Raw genomic sequence first — 18,711 nt, 5'->3', positions numbered from 1 at the left:
AGCCATCAGCAGCTACCCATCCATGGAGGCTTTCTGTCTAAAAATCCCGTTTATCAGCAAAGTCCCAGCAGGACTGCAGTATGATAAACACCTCCATGACAAGTCCTAAACTTCCAAACTCACACATTCGTTTACTTATCTGTGTGTAAAATTGTGACCCTGAAACATAAAGCTTTCTTGAGCATCAATACCAATCCAAAGCAATCCTTACAGCTTTCCCATTTGTTTCTGGATTGAGAATAAACTCAAGTTACTTCAGCACAATAGAAATACTGTGTAGAATTACACAATAGAAATATTGAGACAGTTTCAAGAGGACTGAATACAGGATTTATATTCGCTCCTACATGCTGAATGCCTCCGATAAGGAGGTACAAGCCCAGGCTGGTGCCCACCAAAGCCCCACTGTAAAGCTCCTGCGCTACTGATGCTAAGAGGAGCTGTGCAAGGATGCGTCCAAACGAGGCATCAGGGACTGATGCTGCAACAGCCCGTGGCTTTCTGGGTCAAGGCTGTTCAAGTTTCATTTACTCTAACTGAGAGATGTGGGTGTTTGTAACTCTGGTGTTTTAAGGTCTTACACTGCACCTTTATCCATGACTCTATAGCAAAGTTAAGGATGAAATTTATACAAACTCTTTGGTCATGGAGGATTCCTGAATAATTTTTTACAGATAGTCAAAATAAAAAACATAATAGCGTTTCACAAAAGATGACAGCCCCAACTCCAGACTCCCACCGCTTGAAGGGAAACAGGACAGCCAAGAAACTGCCATATGGCAAGCATAGTTTTTTGCTTTCCCCAGCAAAGATCTGCAACTCTGTACTGTCAACGCACAGGACAAGCAGGATTGAGGATGGAGACACTCACTCGCTGCTGTCTGATACAGAAAGCAGATAGGACTGCAATGGCAAAACAGCAAACAGTGACGCTCCTGTGGGTTCAGACTGAGGCAGCACAACACGTGGGTGCCCAAGACCAGTTCAAATCAGGTCATAAAATCCAATTCATCAAAATAACCTTTTAAAAACAGATTGCTACAGTTGGCTTCCTCTGAAAGCTAACTGCTTCAGGCTGCTGCCCGAGCCACTGTTTGCAGGGTGTCCGCACACCAAAAGGAAAAAGTAATGACTAGGGAGGTTTTAATTCAGTTCCTGGAACAGCTCTCAGGGAAAATACATACATAGATTGGAACAGCAAAAGAGAGCCAGGAGAGGAGATCCCTTCAGAAGTCATTAGCTGCAGCTGTTAACATAGCCACATGTTAGATGAAAAAAAAACAAACAGAGAAAAGAAAAAAAGGAGCTTAGTCCTGCTTTGTTTGCCTGGGCACTTTGCACACCTGCCGGTTAGGCACCCCAAGTCTGCCCTCTGTGCTATCCTATTATTTTCAAGATTTCCAGTTTAATCTCTATAAAGTTTCTGTCTTGTCCATTTGACATTCAGCTACTTTGTGTGCAAACAGAGGTCACTGCATACCCCAGGGGCAGGACAAGAGGAGAAGGAGCAAAAGACTCCCCCCATAGCACACTGTCATTCAGTTCAACAAGACAGAGGCCCATTTGGATTGGGGACATCTAGAAAACAGCCAAGGAGCAGGTTTGCTGCTTCTTAAATCTTCCAAGTATATATGAGCCAAAGGAACCCTTTTCTGAGGAGCTGCAGCCAACAAAAAGTAAGGGCTGCGCTCTGGACTGGGGAGCAATGGAGGGGCAGTGGCATTCAGGGGGGGAGAGAGCTCCCACACCGATCTCTGCAGTCCACAGACTGGTGACCGCTGCCTGTGCTATACCTCCTGCAGCTTCTGTCTCTAAAGAAAATAAATACAAAGATAACTTCCAAAGAGGAAACTTCCCTTCGTCTATATAATCCCATAGGAGGATGCAACATGACTTTCTATTTCTTGTCAGTGTCAAAGTTACTCTTCAGAGAAGCACTTAATTACAACTCTTCACAGTTCTCTCATGCACATGTTACATGGGGAACGTTACTGGTAAATACAGGTGGTATGAGCAATCAACTCAGCATTCTTCAGAAGGCCTTGGGTATTTATTCTGCCCTGGACAATGCCAAGTTAAGCGAACAGCCCCATTTGGAATAGTGACACACAGGTTTTACATTTGCTAGATATATTCCAAGAGGAAAAAGTCTGAGGAAAAATGAGACCAAGAAAAGGAAATCGTATACTATGTTTATAGCTCAGTTAAACTCTGCTGTATGGAACCAGTCAGGAGGTACCTTCCCATGCCCCGAGTAACTAACGCGCCCATGGGAGACATCCACGGCATAGACTTCGTGGCAGAGTGGTTGGCTCTGCAGCGAAAGGGAATCTGACACTCGTAAAGACAACAAAAGCAGGATCAGAGCTGTAAATGGCTCCTGACAGCATTCTCTTCATGAGATCTCTGTGAAATATGGAATATATTAGCAAACCTGGGCTGGAAACAAAGCATTTTTAGGTAGGGGGAACTTTTTAATAACATGTCATTAAATCTTTCTTACATTTAGCATTTAATAGATGTAACTTTCACAGCAGCACGCTCATTACAAAAAAAGGCACAGGGGACCCTACCAAACAGTGAGCAGAACAGACCCAGAGCCCAAGTGCCTCGTTTTGTCAGCGTTCAGGTGCCACAGGGATGAGCAAAATCATCTGGATGTCTTAACGCATTAAATTAGAAATATCCTTACTCTGCTACCAGTACTCTTTGGCCCCAGCCCCACATGAGTCTGTCAGCTGAACACGGGCCAAAATTTCCGCCTGTGTAAATTACTGTAGCTCCTCTGCTCTCACTGGCATCGGGCCACTTTTTACACCAGATGTGGCTCTGACCTACGTATATTTAAAAATAGGGTCAGTGTAATAAAAATCTTAAGACCTTTTGACTGGTTGGTGTGGACATAGGCAAGGTGTGTTAATCCCATTTCCAGGACTAAGGCCAAGATGTACAACCTGTCTGAAGCAGGTCACCTGCATCCATATATAGGCACCCATATCAAGTGGTTTAACGAGAGTCAAGTGTTGGCACATCTCTCTGATTTCACCTGTCACTTCAGCCATGACTTTTGACAATCCTACAGTAAAAAGTTGACTGGTGTGCTTTCCCTGGCCTGCACCCTGCCAACAGAAGGTAAAGGCATGCAGCACTTTGTCAGGGTTTGGTCCAGCACCAGGACGTGGGTTTTTAGAGAACACGTGCACAAAGTCCATGCAGCCTCAAGAAAACCACTTACTACAGCTTTGTGCCTGTTATTCCCTTTTTATAGATGGCTTTGAGGAGCCTTCCCTATTCTACACCGCCTGTGACTACTTAAATGTTCTGAAATGCTGTACTAATTCTATTTTCTCATTTCTAATCACTATTATCTCCATTACTACTGCACACCAAGAGGAGCTGAGGATGGCTGAGCCCAGCAAAGCAATCATGTGCATCCTGCACATCTTGAGCTCTGCTTGACTTCTGAAGTGGCTGCTGTAGAAACCTGTCCTTTGACTACCCGAGCAAGAACCTACCAGCCATTGGTTTTGAACTACTGAACATAAGCATCACAAGGCTCCCAGGCACAAACATCACGATGGAGCTGAAGCTGGATCGAGCACCGAAATCAATCCCAATCACAGCAACCAGGTCTGAGCTGCCAGTTACACCTTACTGCACAACTCAATGATGAAGGCTAGTAGCTTTTAAAAATAAATAAATAGAATCCTTTCCCACGGTAAGGGCAGACATGCTGGGAAGTGCCATTTTTACAAACTTCCATTACCATACAGAGCACTTTTAATTGATCTGAACTCCCCTGACCAACAGGGTTTTCCCTCTGTTCTGTTTCAGCACAGAGGTGTTTTAAACCGAGCCAGTGACAACAGCTTTCTCCTGGCCTCAAATAGTTCAAGACAGTCTCATTAGGAATTTGATAAGTAACCTGAAGCAGCAGACAGATTACAGACTAACGGGCATCTGTAATAGATAGCTGGCTTATTTAACACCCCAGCTAAGTTTTGAGCAGGATTGAGTTGAATAGGAGCAAGCTGTTACGGGAGAGTCGCACGCGGTAGATCTAAGTCCTTGAAGCTCACAAGATCGTTACTATTTACCCGGTAGGCCTGACTTGCTCCTTCGGACTAAATTTATCTGAACGCTTCAGACTGACTCTATTAGCATCACTCCTGAACTCTGCCTCAGCACAGAAAAGCAGAGCAGGAAAGTTAAATGGCTGCAAACACAGTAGCAGTCAGATCCAAGGAGGCTGGCTCTTCCTGACATATTTAATGGCATTAAACGTGAAGCAGAACACCGAAGGATTTTGGCTCTGGGTCTTCACTTCAGAGGGAAATGTCTTCTCTCCGCAGCATCAAAGCAAGACAGGCATTTGGTGCAGTCACCATTAAAAGACTGCAGTGTGATAATAATGGTCTTCAATGGTGAGGAGCATCTCCTAGAAGAGAAAACCTTGCTATTTTGCCTGTGCTTTGGAATACCTCCTATGGCTGGCTTCCCAATTCTGAGCATAGTACATGCCCAGGATTTGCCTGTTCCCTCCTTTCACTATATACTCAGCCCAAGTCTGCCAATTTTTTTCTCTAACGTGTCAGAAAACCTACCTTTGGCTTTCCATCCCAAAAGCTACAACTCCAAACAAACCTCTTATTGTCTCATTTCTGTGATTTCCTTTGGCTTCTGACCTTCCTCACACTGACATCACCCACTTCCCTTCCATGGAGCATGCAGGCTGACATCCCTTTCTCAGCCAAGCCCTCTCCAACTCTGAAGTGCTCTGCTAGGCAACAGTTGCATTCTTCCAAGGTTTTTCAGGTTTCTCTACAGTTTTCTCATCTCTTCCCTATTTTTCTGCTTGTACCTTACTCTCAGCCATTCCCTCTGATCCACACCCAGTGCTAGACTCCGTAACTCCTGTGGCTTGTCCTTAAGACATGTTTAAAAGCAAAATCAAAGAAAAAGACAAGTCTTTGGTTAAAGAATTCACAATCCACTTGACAGCTTTTATTCTAAGTACTTGATGGCAGGAATCACCTTTTTGACAAGTGTTCATGCAGCACCTGCTTCAGAAGGAGCTCATCAGTGACCGAGACAATAATACAAATAAGAAACTGTGGTAGAGAACCATTGTAACAAAATGACAACGTGGTAGATCCTACAGGAGGATAGCCCTATTGGAAGTTTTATTGCATCCACTCAATCCTTCAAATGGTCTCCTGCACCTATGGCTTCAAAAGCTGAGCAGACTGACAGGTACAGCACTTAAAGGAAACCCACTGAAACTTTTCATCTGGAGTTCCCACTAAACTTGTCCCGTGGGAAAAGACAGTAGTAAACAGTGGAAGAGAAACACAGTCCAGACATTTCCACAGAAAGCAAATCTGCTTCCACACAGTACTGCTTATTTCTTGCTAGCTATTATTTTTAACCTCTTGCAGATTTATTTTTACTACAATTTAAATGTATCTGTTATATGCCATAACATTATTATTATGAGAGACACTAAAATAGCAAAGTATTCTGGGCACTTGATACCATTTTACTAAACAGGGAACTAAAGCCAGTGATGACTGCAATCACTGCAGCAGCCACTGATGCACATGAGCCCCTTTCAGCCTGACTTCTTATACCTCCTCTGTGGACAGAGGGAAGATGAAAAAAAATTACTCTCAAAGCTGTAGTGTGCTTTCTCTTGCTGTTGAACTAGGGGGGGAGCAAAAAGGAATTAAAATGCATACAATGGGACAAACTTCTGCCTGCTGCTACCAGGCTGTGGGCACAGCCTTGAGCTCACAGCCCACAGCCACCAGCTAAGCCTACATATCTCATAGCAAAAACTACCTGGGATTGACACATACCTTAGAATCATAGAATTGTTTGGGTTGGAAGGGACCATTAAAGGTCACCTTGTCCAATCCCCCTGCAATGAGCAGGGACATCTTCAACTAGATCAAGTTGCTCAGAGCCCCGTCCAGCCTGACCTTGAACGTTTCCAGGGACGGTCCATCTACCACTTCTCTGGGCAACCTGTTCCAGTGTTTTACCTCCTTCATAATTTTTTTTTCCTTAATTCTAGTCTGAATCTACCCTCTTTTAGTTTAAAACCATCATCTCTTGTTCTATCACTACAGGCCCTACTAAAAAGTCTGTCCCCATCTTTCTTATAAGCCGCCTTTAAGTATTGAAAGGCCACAATAAGGTGTCCCCAGAGCCTTTCTTCTCCAGGCTGAACAGCCCCAACTCTCTCAGCCTTTCCTCATAGGTGAGGTGTTCCACCCCTCTGATCATTTTTGTGGTCCTCACCTCGAGGCTTTAATTCCATTTTTCACTAAGCTGTTTTAAATAAGCAAAAGTTTGTTTACACAAGGGCCTCAGGTTTTGGCTTCTTAGTGTATACTCTATTAAGTCTAACAAAATACATTTAAATAAATAAATTCTGTCTTCATTAATCAGCTTCGTTTTTCAGTGCTCCAACACTTATGGATGTCTATTTGTATCAAGACAAACTACAGTAGAGCGTAACTTTCTGCTCCTGAAAAGCATTGCTGCAAAGCTCTTTGTTTTCAGCTCGGATGCTGTTTGGCACAACAGTTTGACATTCACTTACAAGGCTGGTGAAAATATGCACTGCTAATTTTCCTAAGTGCCATGCCAGCGTCTCTGGGGGCCATGTGTTTGCCTACCTTCCCATAAAGTAATATGATTTGCTCCCAGCTAATAAAATGGACTTCACAACAGCTAAGGAAAGACTTCAGTTAGTGTGTCCCCTTCCTCGTTACTGAATGATATATTCATGGCAAAGAACTAAAGTTGGTAACATCTTTAAAATATTACTATTTTTTTCCCCTAACGTGGGGGACCCAAGCCGATAATCCCTGCAGATCTCCTTTTTCTCCCCCATTGCCCCGTGGTTTATCATGTCCAATTAGCCATCTGCCATGCCTGCACTGCCATACAAAGGAAGCCTGCTCTCCTCCACCGCAGCCCATCAGTGGGGCTATTGTCCGGGCTGACAAACAAGAATCAGACACTATTGTTTCCAGCTGACGATGCTGCTCCCAATGTAGGCTGCCAGTTGCCATTAAAACAGCGGGAGCGCCAGGGTACGCTCCAGGAGCCAGGAACTGCGCCAGCAGCACCGGTAGTAGCGGGGAACCTTTACAAAGCTCATCTCACTCTATATATATATATATATATATGTATGTTTTAATTTCAGGTAACAAACCAACCTGGGCCAACTACCACTCTTCATATCCCGGCTGCAGCGGAGCGTGCCTGAGCTGCTGCCTTTACTGTTTTACCAAACAGTCACCTTGCAAAGAAAGGCTCGCAATCCTCAGAAGAGAGCGATATCTTGGAGTCCAGTCTTTCCTTGTAATTATTTTTTTTTATTTTAAAGGTAAAGCCTGTCTTCTGCCACTGCAGCACAGCTTATTCCACACACACACAAAGAAAAAGTAGTTTAAAAAACCTGAAAACTCCTCTAAGTCCACGTGGGTACCAATTGTGCGATACGGTTAATTTAATTTCTCTCACGAACAACACACACTCAACTCACTGTTTTTCCCAAGGCCACTTCACTACCCGAAATGACCAGAGCAGCTGGCCTGCCCGTCACCGAGATGTTAAATTGAAGATCATTTCCTCTTATTATTCTCGGCAAAGCATGATGTGACCTTACGCTAAAAACTACAGTCTGCCTAATTATGGTAGTTTTGTTCCATCAGTGAAACTGAAATGCTGGTTCAGATAATTGAGGTTACAAAAAAAGGAATTTCATTTTTAGTTTTAAAGGCAATTTGTTGCCTTGAAGTGGGAGTGCAACAAATTAGGCCTATGTACCTATATGTTCTCAGTCATTATATTGTGTAATTTGGAAGAAACAGAAAACACTCCTAGATTTCAGTAACAAAACCATACATGTTGGTAAGGGAGAAAGAACCCCAATAAACTACAATTTATTCTAGGTAGTAAGTTAATGAAAATGAGCAAACAAAATGAATATTTATATTTAAAAGTAGAAACAGAATTATCTCCTAAACCCTTGATTAGGAAACAGGAATTATTTAAATTTCAAGAAATGTTTTACATGGTATTTCACACTCCAACACTGTACGTAATTTTAATATACCCCTTTGAATCTTCACTGAATAGTTCAAAATAAAAAAAAAAATTAAAAGCAACTGAAACTAACGGTATTCGACAGTAATCACACATGTAACAATTTTCGCAATGACTTTAAAGTCAAGTCTTTGCCCTGGATTCAAATACTGGGCTCACTCTGAACCAAATCTGAAATACGACATGAAAAATTAAATATTTTGCTGAAATATTACTCCATTCTTAGCACGAAATGCTCTAAATCCCACTTCAGCCCACCGCAGTCCACATACCGCACAGGTGACTGACTCCAACCTAGATTTATGATTGCCATGGCAGTACCAAGGCAAGTTCTGTTTTCAGTTACATCCATGAAAACTCGCAAACAATTCCTCTGAAGTCCTCTGGATCTGCGCGACAGTAACACAATCTGTCCCAGAACTGAGTGGAAAAAAAATATTTCAAAATATTATGACTTTTTTCTTTTACAGCCCTCTGCACTCTAGGGTTCTCTATTCAGACAATCATATTTGACTTCTCTTTTTGTATCCAGCTTTCTTTTGCAACACATATATCGTAATATTCGCTGTTATGCTTGCCAGATTCGCTAGGCAAAATTCCCCAAGCGGCAGAGTCCCTTCAGTTAAACACAGGGCGCGTGTGCCATGCAAGGCTGTAAAACGGGGGTTGTTTATCCAAAGAAATATTAAAAGCAGGACACCAGTCCAAATCAAACAAAAGCATAAATACCTCTAAGTTGTTTCATGACTTACTTTAAGTTCCAGCCATAAAATGCACAGCGCTATGGGTTTATAAGGCCTAATACTCCATAAGTATTTCTTTGATATAACTATGAAGTACTTAAAATACCACTGGGTACTGTACGGTATGTGTCGCCATGGAGCAATAAAGCTGCTATACATCCATAATCAACCTTCCTAGGGACCACAAGGTCACAGCAGCTGAAACAACAGAATACTTCATCCCCAACCTTCACGAGGTCCAGAGCACCTGTCCAGCCAGAGGACTCCCCAGCGGGCTCTTAACGTAAGGGTGTGCTTGGAAATTAAAAAAAAAAAACAAACAAAAAACACCACCAAACCAAACCCATCGAAGTTGCTCCCATTTCTAAACTTCAAGTTTCCCCAGCAGCCTATTATTATGGGACTTGATAAGCAGGCAGTGGGAAACAGCGATAGTATATTTGCCTGGCCAAGCTGGATGCTCGCTAGTATATGTGCAGCTCATTATCCCAACACATGCGTGGCCATCTAAGGCCACACACAAAGCGGTCTACACAAGCACTAGGAGGGTTGATCAGAGCTCCTCTTTGATTAAGCAACCTGGTCTAATGGAGGGTTTCCCTGCCTGTGGCAGGGGAGTTGGAACTAGATGATCTTAAAGGTCCCTTCCAACCCAAACCATTCTATGATGATTCAACGATGATGACGACTTTGGGATAGCGCTTTTCTTCTTTCACAATTTCAACCCCAAAACACAGCATAGGCAACAGGTTCCCCCCCTCCCAGAATAACCTCTGCATGTGACATATTGAGCCGTATTGCATTGCCTGTGCACTTTACTGATGCCTGTGCTATAAGCTTATGTTCACTATTACACCCTGTCCTGGAAATCAGTGGCTGTGAACTTCAGTACATACCAGCTCTGAACAGAAGCTGGAAGTAATTTCTGTTCAGTATTAATTGAATTAATATCAAATAGAATAAATATCTTCCACTGGCCTATAACACAACACAATCTCATCCAGAAGAAACATATTGTAAACGACTATCAGATGTCACCCATGTTGCCCTGTGTGTACTTCTGAGTGAGGAGGAAGGAAGAAGTACTGGAAAGAAATGCTTTTCTGAATATAAATCACCAATTCAGATAGTTCCCTTCCAGGATTAGACAAAAAGAGATCCTTCCCTTTTGCCACAAGACCCCACAAATCAGCAGGTTCTGCCCATTTGTGATCAGTGGCTGCAGGGTGAGAGCAGGGAGAGGACAGCCATTCCCACCAAGACCTCTTGATTGATCTACGTGTCTTTCACCATGTCTATGTGCCAATTCCTGGACTCTTAGAGTTCCCTCCAAGAGTTCTAAGGAGGCGATGGGACAACAGCAGGGCAGAGCCACACGGCCTTCCCCCTGCACTGGGGCACCAGGTGACAGAGGCTTGGGAGGATCTGGGTCTCCACATGTAGTGACATAACCGTCCTCCTCCCCGACGTCGATCACATGAAAAAACACCTACATTAGACAATAAAGAAAGAAAGAAAGAAAGAATACTCAAATGCCTGACAGGATCAGAGGTCAATGCCTCCAGAGAGCGTTACAGGTTTTAATTAACAGCATCACCTTAAAGAAAACAGGCACTTTCCAAGTGGTAGGCACAACCTGACAGTCTTCTACAACAGAGCCTCCTTTATCAGCACATATTGCCAGACCAGGCCTTATAAATTATCAAGTCTCAAGTTGAGGAAGCCAGGCGTCACGCAAACACCTCACCCCCAGTGACAACTCGATTGAATCAATGCCTCCGCTCTATGAAGAGACACTTGATGCCATCAACCTCGAGGAGCACTTCTCTGCAGACATCATTTCAAGCACGTCTATTGATCAAACAGCCTGGCCACTGCCAATCATTTTGAAGTTATTTGGTAGCGGAGCTGCCAGTCACTCATGCACAAATGAACAACGCTGGAAGTATAACCGGCTGGTGGAAGGCAGAAAGCAAACAGAATAATTCATCGCAGTCAAAGAAGATGGAACAATATCAATTTTCAACTCACTCACAGGAAGTATCGATGACACAGTCAGCATCTTTGTATCAGACATAATCAATATTATACTTGAGTGCTAGAAAAATAAATTAGAAAATAAAACTGTACCTGCTACTGGATAAAAAAATATTGATGATTACCTTTGCCAGTAATTGGTAGTCTGCTAAATTGTTCTGTCACTGACCTCTATAAATATTTAAAATTTTCGTAAAAGACTTCCTTTTATGTTTCACCTCTGCTTCCAAAACACACTACAGAAATTCCTGCAGCTTAGGCATGAAGGTAAAGCTTTCCCTCTGTGTCTGTATCAGATATTTGTCATTTGTACCCTTTACAAAGTGACTTACTTTATGTTTGAAACAAGTATTTGGATTCCATTCTGTGCAATATAAAAGCCTCGGTGCACATTTGATAGAGACTACTGAGAGTTCCAGACAAGTTGCCCATATTTTATCTGTCACCAAAACAGATATAAGAAATTTTAATAAGGCATACCTAGGCATAGATTTGGTTTCTTACTCAAACATAAGCTCAAACAGAAGTGATAGATGTTGCACCGAAATCACTGCCTCGATTCAGCAGCTGGTGTTTTCCCAGAAATCAGAGCAGGAGACTGCAATAGTCATTTCTGCCCTTAAAGTCCCTCTGCCTGTTGATTTTTATCCCAATTACATGGGAATGTTTCTTTAAAAGAAGACTGAATTACTCTCTGTATATATCTGATGGTGAAAATTAGAACAGCCCCTACCCTGCCTGTCTCCAGGGAGGTTTAAATGACTGCCAGCATCAACCACACAGGTGTTATATCCACCCTTTTCTTAAAAGTCATTCCTAGTTCTCATCCGTGTAAGCACCAGAACAGGCCCTCCTTTATTACTTCGTGTTAATTCCTTCAGTTTTACTCTCCAGGTACAGCTCAGAGAGCTGCTATCTCAGTTGTCATCGCTGAGGAGGGTCTGCTACCTCTGAGTGTTTGGGTGCTGCTGGGAGAGCTGCTCCATGCGTGGCGCCATTCCCAGCATCAGCCTCCTCTGCTGGTACCAGGGAGCAGCCTATCGATCCTCCTGGCTCAGTGCAAAGCCTGTCTGCTTGCTAAAAGCCTCTGAGTGAAGTATTAGTTGCTTGGACTCCATTTTTTTCACTGAGAATGAGTTCATGCTTTTCTGTGTAGTAGCTATGAATTCGGGAAGAGTTTGGGCAGTTGAGTGTACGCTTGTGCTATTGGAGCAGCTAATCTTTAAACCACATAGACTCATTTTTCGTTTGATCTGAACATACAAGGGCACGTTAAGACACAATGGTTATGCTTTACAAGTCCAGAATACAAGTCAGGACAGAAGGAATAAAAGAAGAAATTAGTATCGAGGGAAAAAAAGATGTTAAGTCAATGCAGGTCTCTGCAGCTATTACAAATCAAACCACGCTTCATAACCGTTACTCAGGCAGGATTGCCATCAACAGCCAAAAAGAGGAGTGGGAGAATCAGCTGTGTCCCATCTACAACTGTTCTCCTAAGCCCCACATCAGCTGTTCTCTCTGCCATCCATTAAAACCAGCTCCAGACAGGCACAACAGCAGTGCACAAACCCCAGAAGTGAACGGTGCACAAACAATGTGGGAAACTGGCAGCGCGATTCCACGCGAGTCGTGCTGCTCTCCTGCTGTTTCCCCATTTCTCAGTGATGTTGCCTGGCCGTTGTGACAGCTGACAATCAAAATTAATTACTAATAAGGTTGGTTTTTTTCATGTCATCTTTTTGGACATGAGATGCTACATAACGGTGCAGAAACAAGAATTTTGCCATCTCCTTTGATGAAGCATAAAGTAGATGAGACAACCATCAGGAACAGCCTATGCATACGTGCTTCAGTGCAAGGACGTGGCCCAGGCATCTCTTCCAGGCCCAGGTTCCTAGGATTTTGTTTCCTCAAGAAGCACTTTCTGATATCTCCAGATTAAATGCATAAGGCAGGTGACACTGTATTCATGGATCTGCAGGTGAAATTTCAGGTGAAGGAAGCAGATTAGGAAAAATGTCTAGTCATGTGGCTCCCTGTGGTTTTTCCTCATTTAGGAATACTTTTTTCATATAAACTAGACAGACTTGACTCTGTCCAAATTCAATTCTGCTAATGTGCTTACGTTGAGAAGGCAGTGTCACAGAGAAATGATTCGGCTTTGGGTGAAGGAGGGAAGAGAGAGGAAAATGTAGGGGAGAACCTTAATTAACAGGTTTCTTTTAAAAGGAAAATTAGTGAGTTATTTTTCTTTTTTAAAACAAATCTGTCATTGTTGAGACTTAGGAAATTAGCTTGTAAGCAGGTAGGCTATCAACAGGCAAATATCCCATGGCTTAATGGCTTGTGGATCACAAGACACACAGCCAGACCTTATTATAGTTATCCTCTAGATCAAAGGGTTTTCACATAAATGGGGTGCAGTCTACCATAGCAGGGGAGCTGCTGCAGCCTTCGGGATTTTACTTCTTTAAAGTTTCAGTGATTACATAATTGTTTTTTTGTAACTGGAGCTCAAAGCACTGAGTGTAGCTAACGAGCAGGTAGAAGGAGGAAAGCAGCTGAGAAGCAAAGTCTTGACAAACAGCTGTGGCAATAAGTGTCAGTCTTCACCTCAAAGGGTCAATCCCCTTTATGAAACAAGCATTTAATCCTTTACGATTTTTAATTACAGATTTACCAAGAAGCCTATAATACTTTCTTAAGATTTTGTCGGGAGGGAGGGGTAGTGGAGAAGGCAGACCACAAGTTGTTTCAGCTGAGATGCTGATCCTGTGCAAAGCCATGTTTCAGAGCTGAGAGCTCCCACACAAACACCACCTCACAAACGGCTGGTGCAGCGGGGACCCCAGCACGCACCCATTGCCCAGAGAATTTAATTAACGGCTGCATCATTAGCGAAGGCCCCACACCACGCTGTGCTGCAGCCCAGCTACACTTCTGCTCCACCTCAGCATCCCCTGAACAGGAGAGCGGAACACACGGCTGTCGCCCAGCCCTGAGATACTTTGCGAGCCCGTCCCCGCGAGGTCAGCATCCCCGGCCGGCAGCGGGGCTGCGGGCGAGCGCTGCCCTCCCCGGGCGCCCCGAAGGCGGCCGGGGTAGCGCCCGGCGCTTCGCCCAGGCGGAGCGGGGCGGGCAGGGCAGGCAGCCGGCTCCGCTTCCACACACCGGCCAGCACCGGGGCAGCTGGCTCCGCTTCCAAATACCGGCCAGTACTCGGGCGGCCGCCGCTGCCCTGGGCGGGGGCCCGGCCAGCGCAGCCTCCCGCGGGGGCGACAACGCGGCGGCTCTCCCCGAGCATCCCCCACGGGGCTTTTGTGCCTGGCGGGGCGGGGGCCGGCCGGTCCCCTCCCGAGGCAGTCGGCAGCAGGAGCGCAGCCCCTTGTAGCATCCTCTCGGGAGTGAGAGGGGGGATCGGGGCACGGACGAGCCGAGGGGCTGCGGCGGACAAAGCGAGGAGGCAGGCGGGGATCCCCTCAATTCCCCTCCCCGCGGCTCCGCTGCCGGCGGTGCCCGCGCCGCCGCCGCCAGCCCCGCATCCCGCGGCAGAGGCAGGGCCCGGCGCTGTCCCGGCCCCTTCCCCGCGGCTCCCCTACCTGTTCGGAAGAAAGCATCCACCTCGGAGTCGGGGACAGCGCCTTCCTCCGCCGCCCCTTCGGTGGGATTCATGGCTGGGAGAGAGGCGGCGGCGAGCCCGGCGGCTGGTAATATCCAGTGAGTTAGGGAGGAGGAGAGCCGAGAGAGAGAGAAAGAGGGAGGGAGAAGAGGAGGGAGGGAGGGATGGAGGCGCGTTTAGCAGCGAGCCCAGCCGAGCGCCGCCCGGATCATCCCTTCCGCGGTGCCTGCGGGGCGGCTGCCCCGGGGCTGGACTGCGCTGCCCCCGGGCTGCGCTGGGCGGCGCGGCCCGGGGCGGGGTACCGAGCCCCGCCGCCGCCGGCCCCCTCCCCTCCACCCGCTATTGTTCCGACCTGCTCCGCTCCGCTCCCCCCACCGCCGCCGCCGCTGCTGCCCCTCGCCGCGCTGACAGCCCAGCCCGGCCCGGCCCGGCCCCCGGCGGCCGCCCCCGCCGCTTCCCTACCGGCACTTCCTGAGCCAGGCCGGGGCGCCGGCCGGGGCGGCTGCGGCGCCCCCCGCCGCCGGGGCAGCCCCTCCGCGGGGCGCGGCCGCTCCGCGCAGCAGCGCGCCCCGGGCGGGGCGGGGGTGCAGCTGCTGCCGGCGCGGGGGGGTGGCCGGGCACAGGTGCGGGCAGGGACGCCTCGGCGGGGGGTGGAATTTTTCTATTTCCTACCCCGGTGCGCTCCGCAGCCGTAGTGATGCGCATCGCCGGTCTGCACCGCTGCCATGTCTCTCCCTTCCGATGAGTAACGGCGGGGGCACGGCGCGGCGCCCGGCTGTCAGCTGGGCAGGTACCCGGGAGAGAAGGTGAACGCCGGTGTGGCTACAGGGAAAAACATTTCTTTGTTTTGGGGTTTGGTGGGGTGGGTTGGGTTTTTTGTTCACCGGCTGTGGGGCACGATTGCTTTGGAAACGATCAGTGAAACGGCATGTTGTTGCAGGCTTGCCTTCGTGTTTTATTCTTTACAGTCCTAGATGACTAGAAAGCCAAAAGAAGTCTGAGAAGCCAGGACCCTGGTCCCAGCTCAGACACTGATTCAGCTAGCTAAATGATTTTTATTTCTCCGCTGTAGCTCCAATATTTGTGATTTGGGGCAATAATTGTTGCCTCAAAAGGAGTGTTGTGGGGAATACTTGTTTGTACTTTGTTAGCAGCTGTGTTAAATATTATTCCCCAAGCCCAGCTATCCAGATTTCAAGCACAGACAGGCAGAGATAGACAGAAAGACAGATGTTTGCCATTTGGGCACCTTCCTTTCTTCTCCTGTTCACCTATTTGAAGTCTCACCAGCTCCTCATTCCTCTATAATAGCGTAACAGCTCTAAAACTAGCAGCCTGATTAAGGAGAAACGTTGCTGTTCCACCTATTCAAAACACCGTTGTGAAACGGGATTGCTACTCTCACACCTCACAGTGTTCATCTTTGCTACCTCTGCCATGAAAAAGAAAAAGCAACTGTTGGAGTCATCACCCCTCTGGCTGTGTTACCCCTTGATAACCCATTCTTGCTGAAAAATAGCATCTCCCATTCTCAAGAACAGTTTTTTTTAGCCAGCATGTCCCCGTGCCTTCAGTGCCGTTATCCTGTAGGGATAATGCCCAGTCACCACTCCTTTGCCACTGAAAACCTCTGATGTTTAAGGGACTCGCTCTATAGGTGTGCAGGAGGAAGTCAGCTGTAGAAGATGAGGACAAAACACCTCCGGGAACCTGGTCACCACAGGGGGACTCACTGGGGCACTCCAAAAGAGCTAAGCATCAGCCTAGTGCATCTCAAGAAAGAAAATCATCTGAATGGCAGAAATCTCAGAGCCAAATGGTTGTAAGTGACATGGTTTGGATCAGATCTCAATCTGCCAGGCAGGTTAGCAGCTGAGGCTGGCAGAACCTTTCCTGTTTCAGCCCAGAATATTTTAGACAGCAGAGGAACATGGGTTTCCTCCAGCTGATCCCTTCTGTACAGAGTGTAGAGGAAGGCTGGATTTGGATGTGTGCTCACTGACGAGATATATTGCACTTGATAGAAAGGCTGAAACTTTCCCTGCAGAAACTTAACTGTCAAAATGGCGTTGACCAGGCAGGCTGGGCACAGAGATCTCAGTCACATTTCTCTGACCTTACTGTTCACGACTGGAATTGAAACAGAATCGAGACTCAAATCATATGTCATGCCTGGGGACTGCAGAAATAAGAGCAAATATCCCAGAGAGATCTATCTAGCATTTCGTTTTCCTCTGGTTGCCTTATTCCCTCCCTTCTGATCTACCGCCCATTTCCCAAGCCTAACACCAGCTGGTTTTAACTGAAGCCATTTACCTTTTTATGTTTATGGATAAAAAGGGTCATTGCACAACTATCTGCAGAAAACATCAACACAAAAGCTATGTCTAGGCTGCCTCTGAGCTCACCTTCTTAGGACAACCAGGAGGCCAGGAACACCAGCAGTAGGGCATTACCACATTATAAGCACCTGATTACAATCAGTCTTTCAAGCATCAAACTTTCTTCAGTGATCATTCACCCCTTCGTCCACATTGTGCCACAACGCAGAAAAGCCTTCCATCTTCCAGGCTTAAGCAAGCTGCATCATTTCAAATCTCATCTCCAAATACTCACTATCCACAACCCAGATTCCCTCCTTAACCCTCATTCTCCCCCAGGCTCTTGCACACAGATTGATTCATGAGTGTGGGCTAAAGCCTTGGTAGCTGGGAAGAACGTGGCTTCCTCATGAAGCACTTTGAATTACTCAGGATTTGGTACAATTTTAGAGTCAGAGCATTCCTCCTTCAGGAGCATCTTTAGAAGCTAGACAGGGAGGAAGGTTTAACATCATCCAAAGGGAATTAATGTTGTCAATGACAGCGAAATTTATATTCTTCTTTCACTATGAACCCTGCAGGTGCGGCCTTTAGCATCAGTTGTAGAAATCATAGAGGCAACAGAAAACATCTTTGTCTGTATAACCTGCAATCAAACATGTTAGAAAATGCTGGGGGAGGGAGAGCAGTTCATTGAGCTGACCTGCCATTCGGACACCTACATGGATTCCTGGTTAATGATTAAACTGTTTCAGGCACTCATATTTAACCATCTAAAATACCGATATCTTCTGAAAACAAACAGGTTTTTTTCTTCATAGGACAACTTCATTAGAACAAGAATGGTCGTAGATCTCTCATGCTTTGAAACAAATGGGAAATTCCACTTTCTAAAGAATAAAGGTGTTTGGAGCTTTTTTCATCCAGTTTCATCAAAGTATATCAAGACTTAGCCACGCGTTTTTGTTGCCCATCTCTGCTGTGCAAGGCACAGCGAGTTTGTCTGGTGCCTGCAGCTCTGCTGGCCAGGGAAGCCCAGCGCAATCTATCCACTGTTTTGGATAACACAATGATGGTGTTATCATTGAAGCAGCAGTCCTGCTGTCACGTGTTGCACACACCTCTCGTATGCACACGCCATGGCAGTGCAGGGTGGGCAGTACCACTTTCAGATATCAGTAAATTTTAGTGCAACCCCAGACATTAAGTGAGCTACTATTTTTATTAACACTGCAAGCAGAACAGGGCTGTCACTGTAAAATATCATTAACAACTAGGAGCTACCATGAGTTCAAGTCTCAGCAACAAGTTTACGGTTTTTGTTGTTCAAAGAAGAGCTGTTAAATATAGAATGAAATACTTTCTGCAATGTATAATTCACTTTTTAGAAGTAACGGTGAAGGCACCTACAGTTTCCTTGAAAAACAGAACACAAAAGAAACCTCTGTGGAATTACGTAAGCCAAAATACACTAGTTTCCCTGGCAGACACTGCTTTAATCTTTTGCATGGCTCTACTTGAGAAATACCTCAATCCATACCAAACAACTTAGTTTAACTAGGTACGAATGTTTTTATTTGTGACAGCCCCTAAAGCTGCTCAAAGAGCAGAAACTGTCACACAGGCGTTTGATTTAAGGCCTCTGCTACAGTCAAGTTTTCCAATGGGATGGCAATAGGTGGCATCTGAGATGAAACACTTTTTAGCTAAATCTCATGAGCTTGCAGACTACAGGATGGAAGGAGGGAGAAAAATTTGAACAAGAAATCAGTAAAATTCATCTTTCCAAGACAGCAGATCCAAGACAAGAGAAATGTATTTGAAGGCTCCAGGGCTGTTGCACTGCTGGAAACAGTACAGCACTTCG

At 45.9% G+C, this 18,711-nt stretch overlaps 1 protein-coding gene across 3 annotated transcripts in view; it reads right to left on the bottom strand.

Annotated features, from left to right (window-relative positions):
* The window catches only part of KALRN (kalirin RhoGEF kinase), a 536,138-nt gene extending 520,888 nt beyond the window's left edge, over positions 1–15,250 (bottom strand). For 2 of the 3 annotated variants that reach the window (XM_086615858.1, XM_086615859.1), the window contains exon 1: positions 14,504–14,576. In XM_086615858.1, the coding sequence (XP_086471984.1) occupies positions 14,504–14,576 (73 nt within the window). Of the gene's footprint in view, positions 1–14,503; positions 14,609–15,195 lie in introns of those variants that run through there. The other variant, XM_086615857.1, reaches the window with a different exon arrangement.
* Between the last annotated feature and the right edge of the window lie 3,461 nt (positions 15,251–18,711).

The sequence above is a fragment of the Tauraco erythrolophus genome, chromosome 8 (assembly GCF_009769465.1).
Source record: "Tauraco erythrolophus isolate bTauEry1 chromosome 8, bTauEry1.pri, whole genome shotgun sequence".
Lineage (NCBI taxonomy): Eukaryota > Metazoa > Chordata > Aves > Musophagiformes > Musophagidae > Tauraco > Tauraco erythrolophus.
Note: the sequence above shows the minus strand (reverse complement) of the source record. Positions and strands in the feature narration are given on the sequence as shown.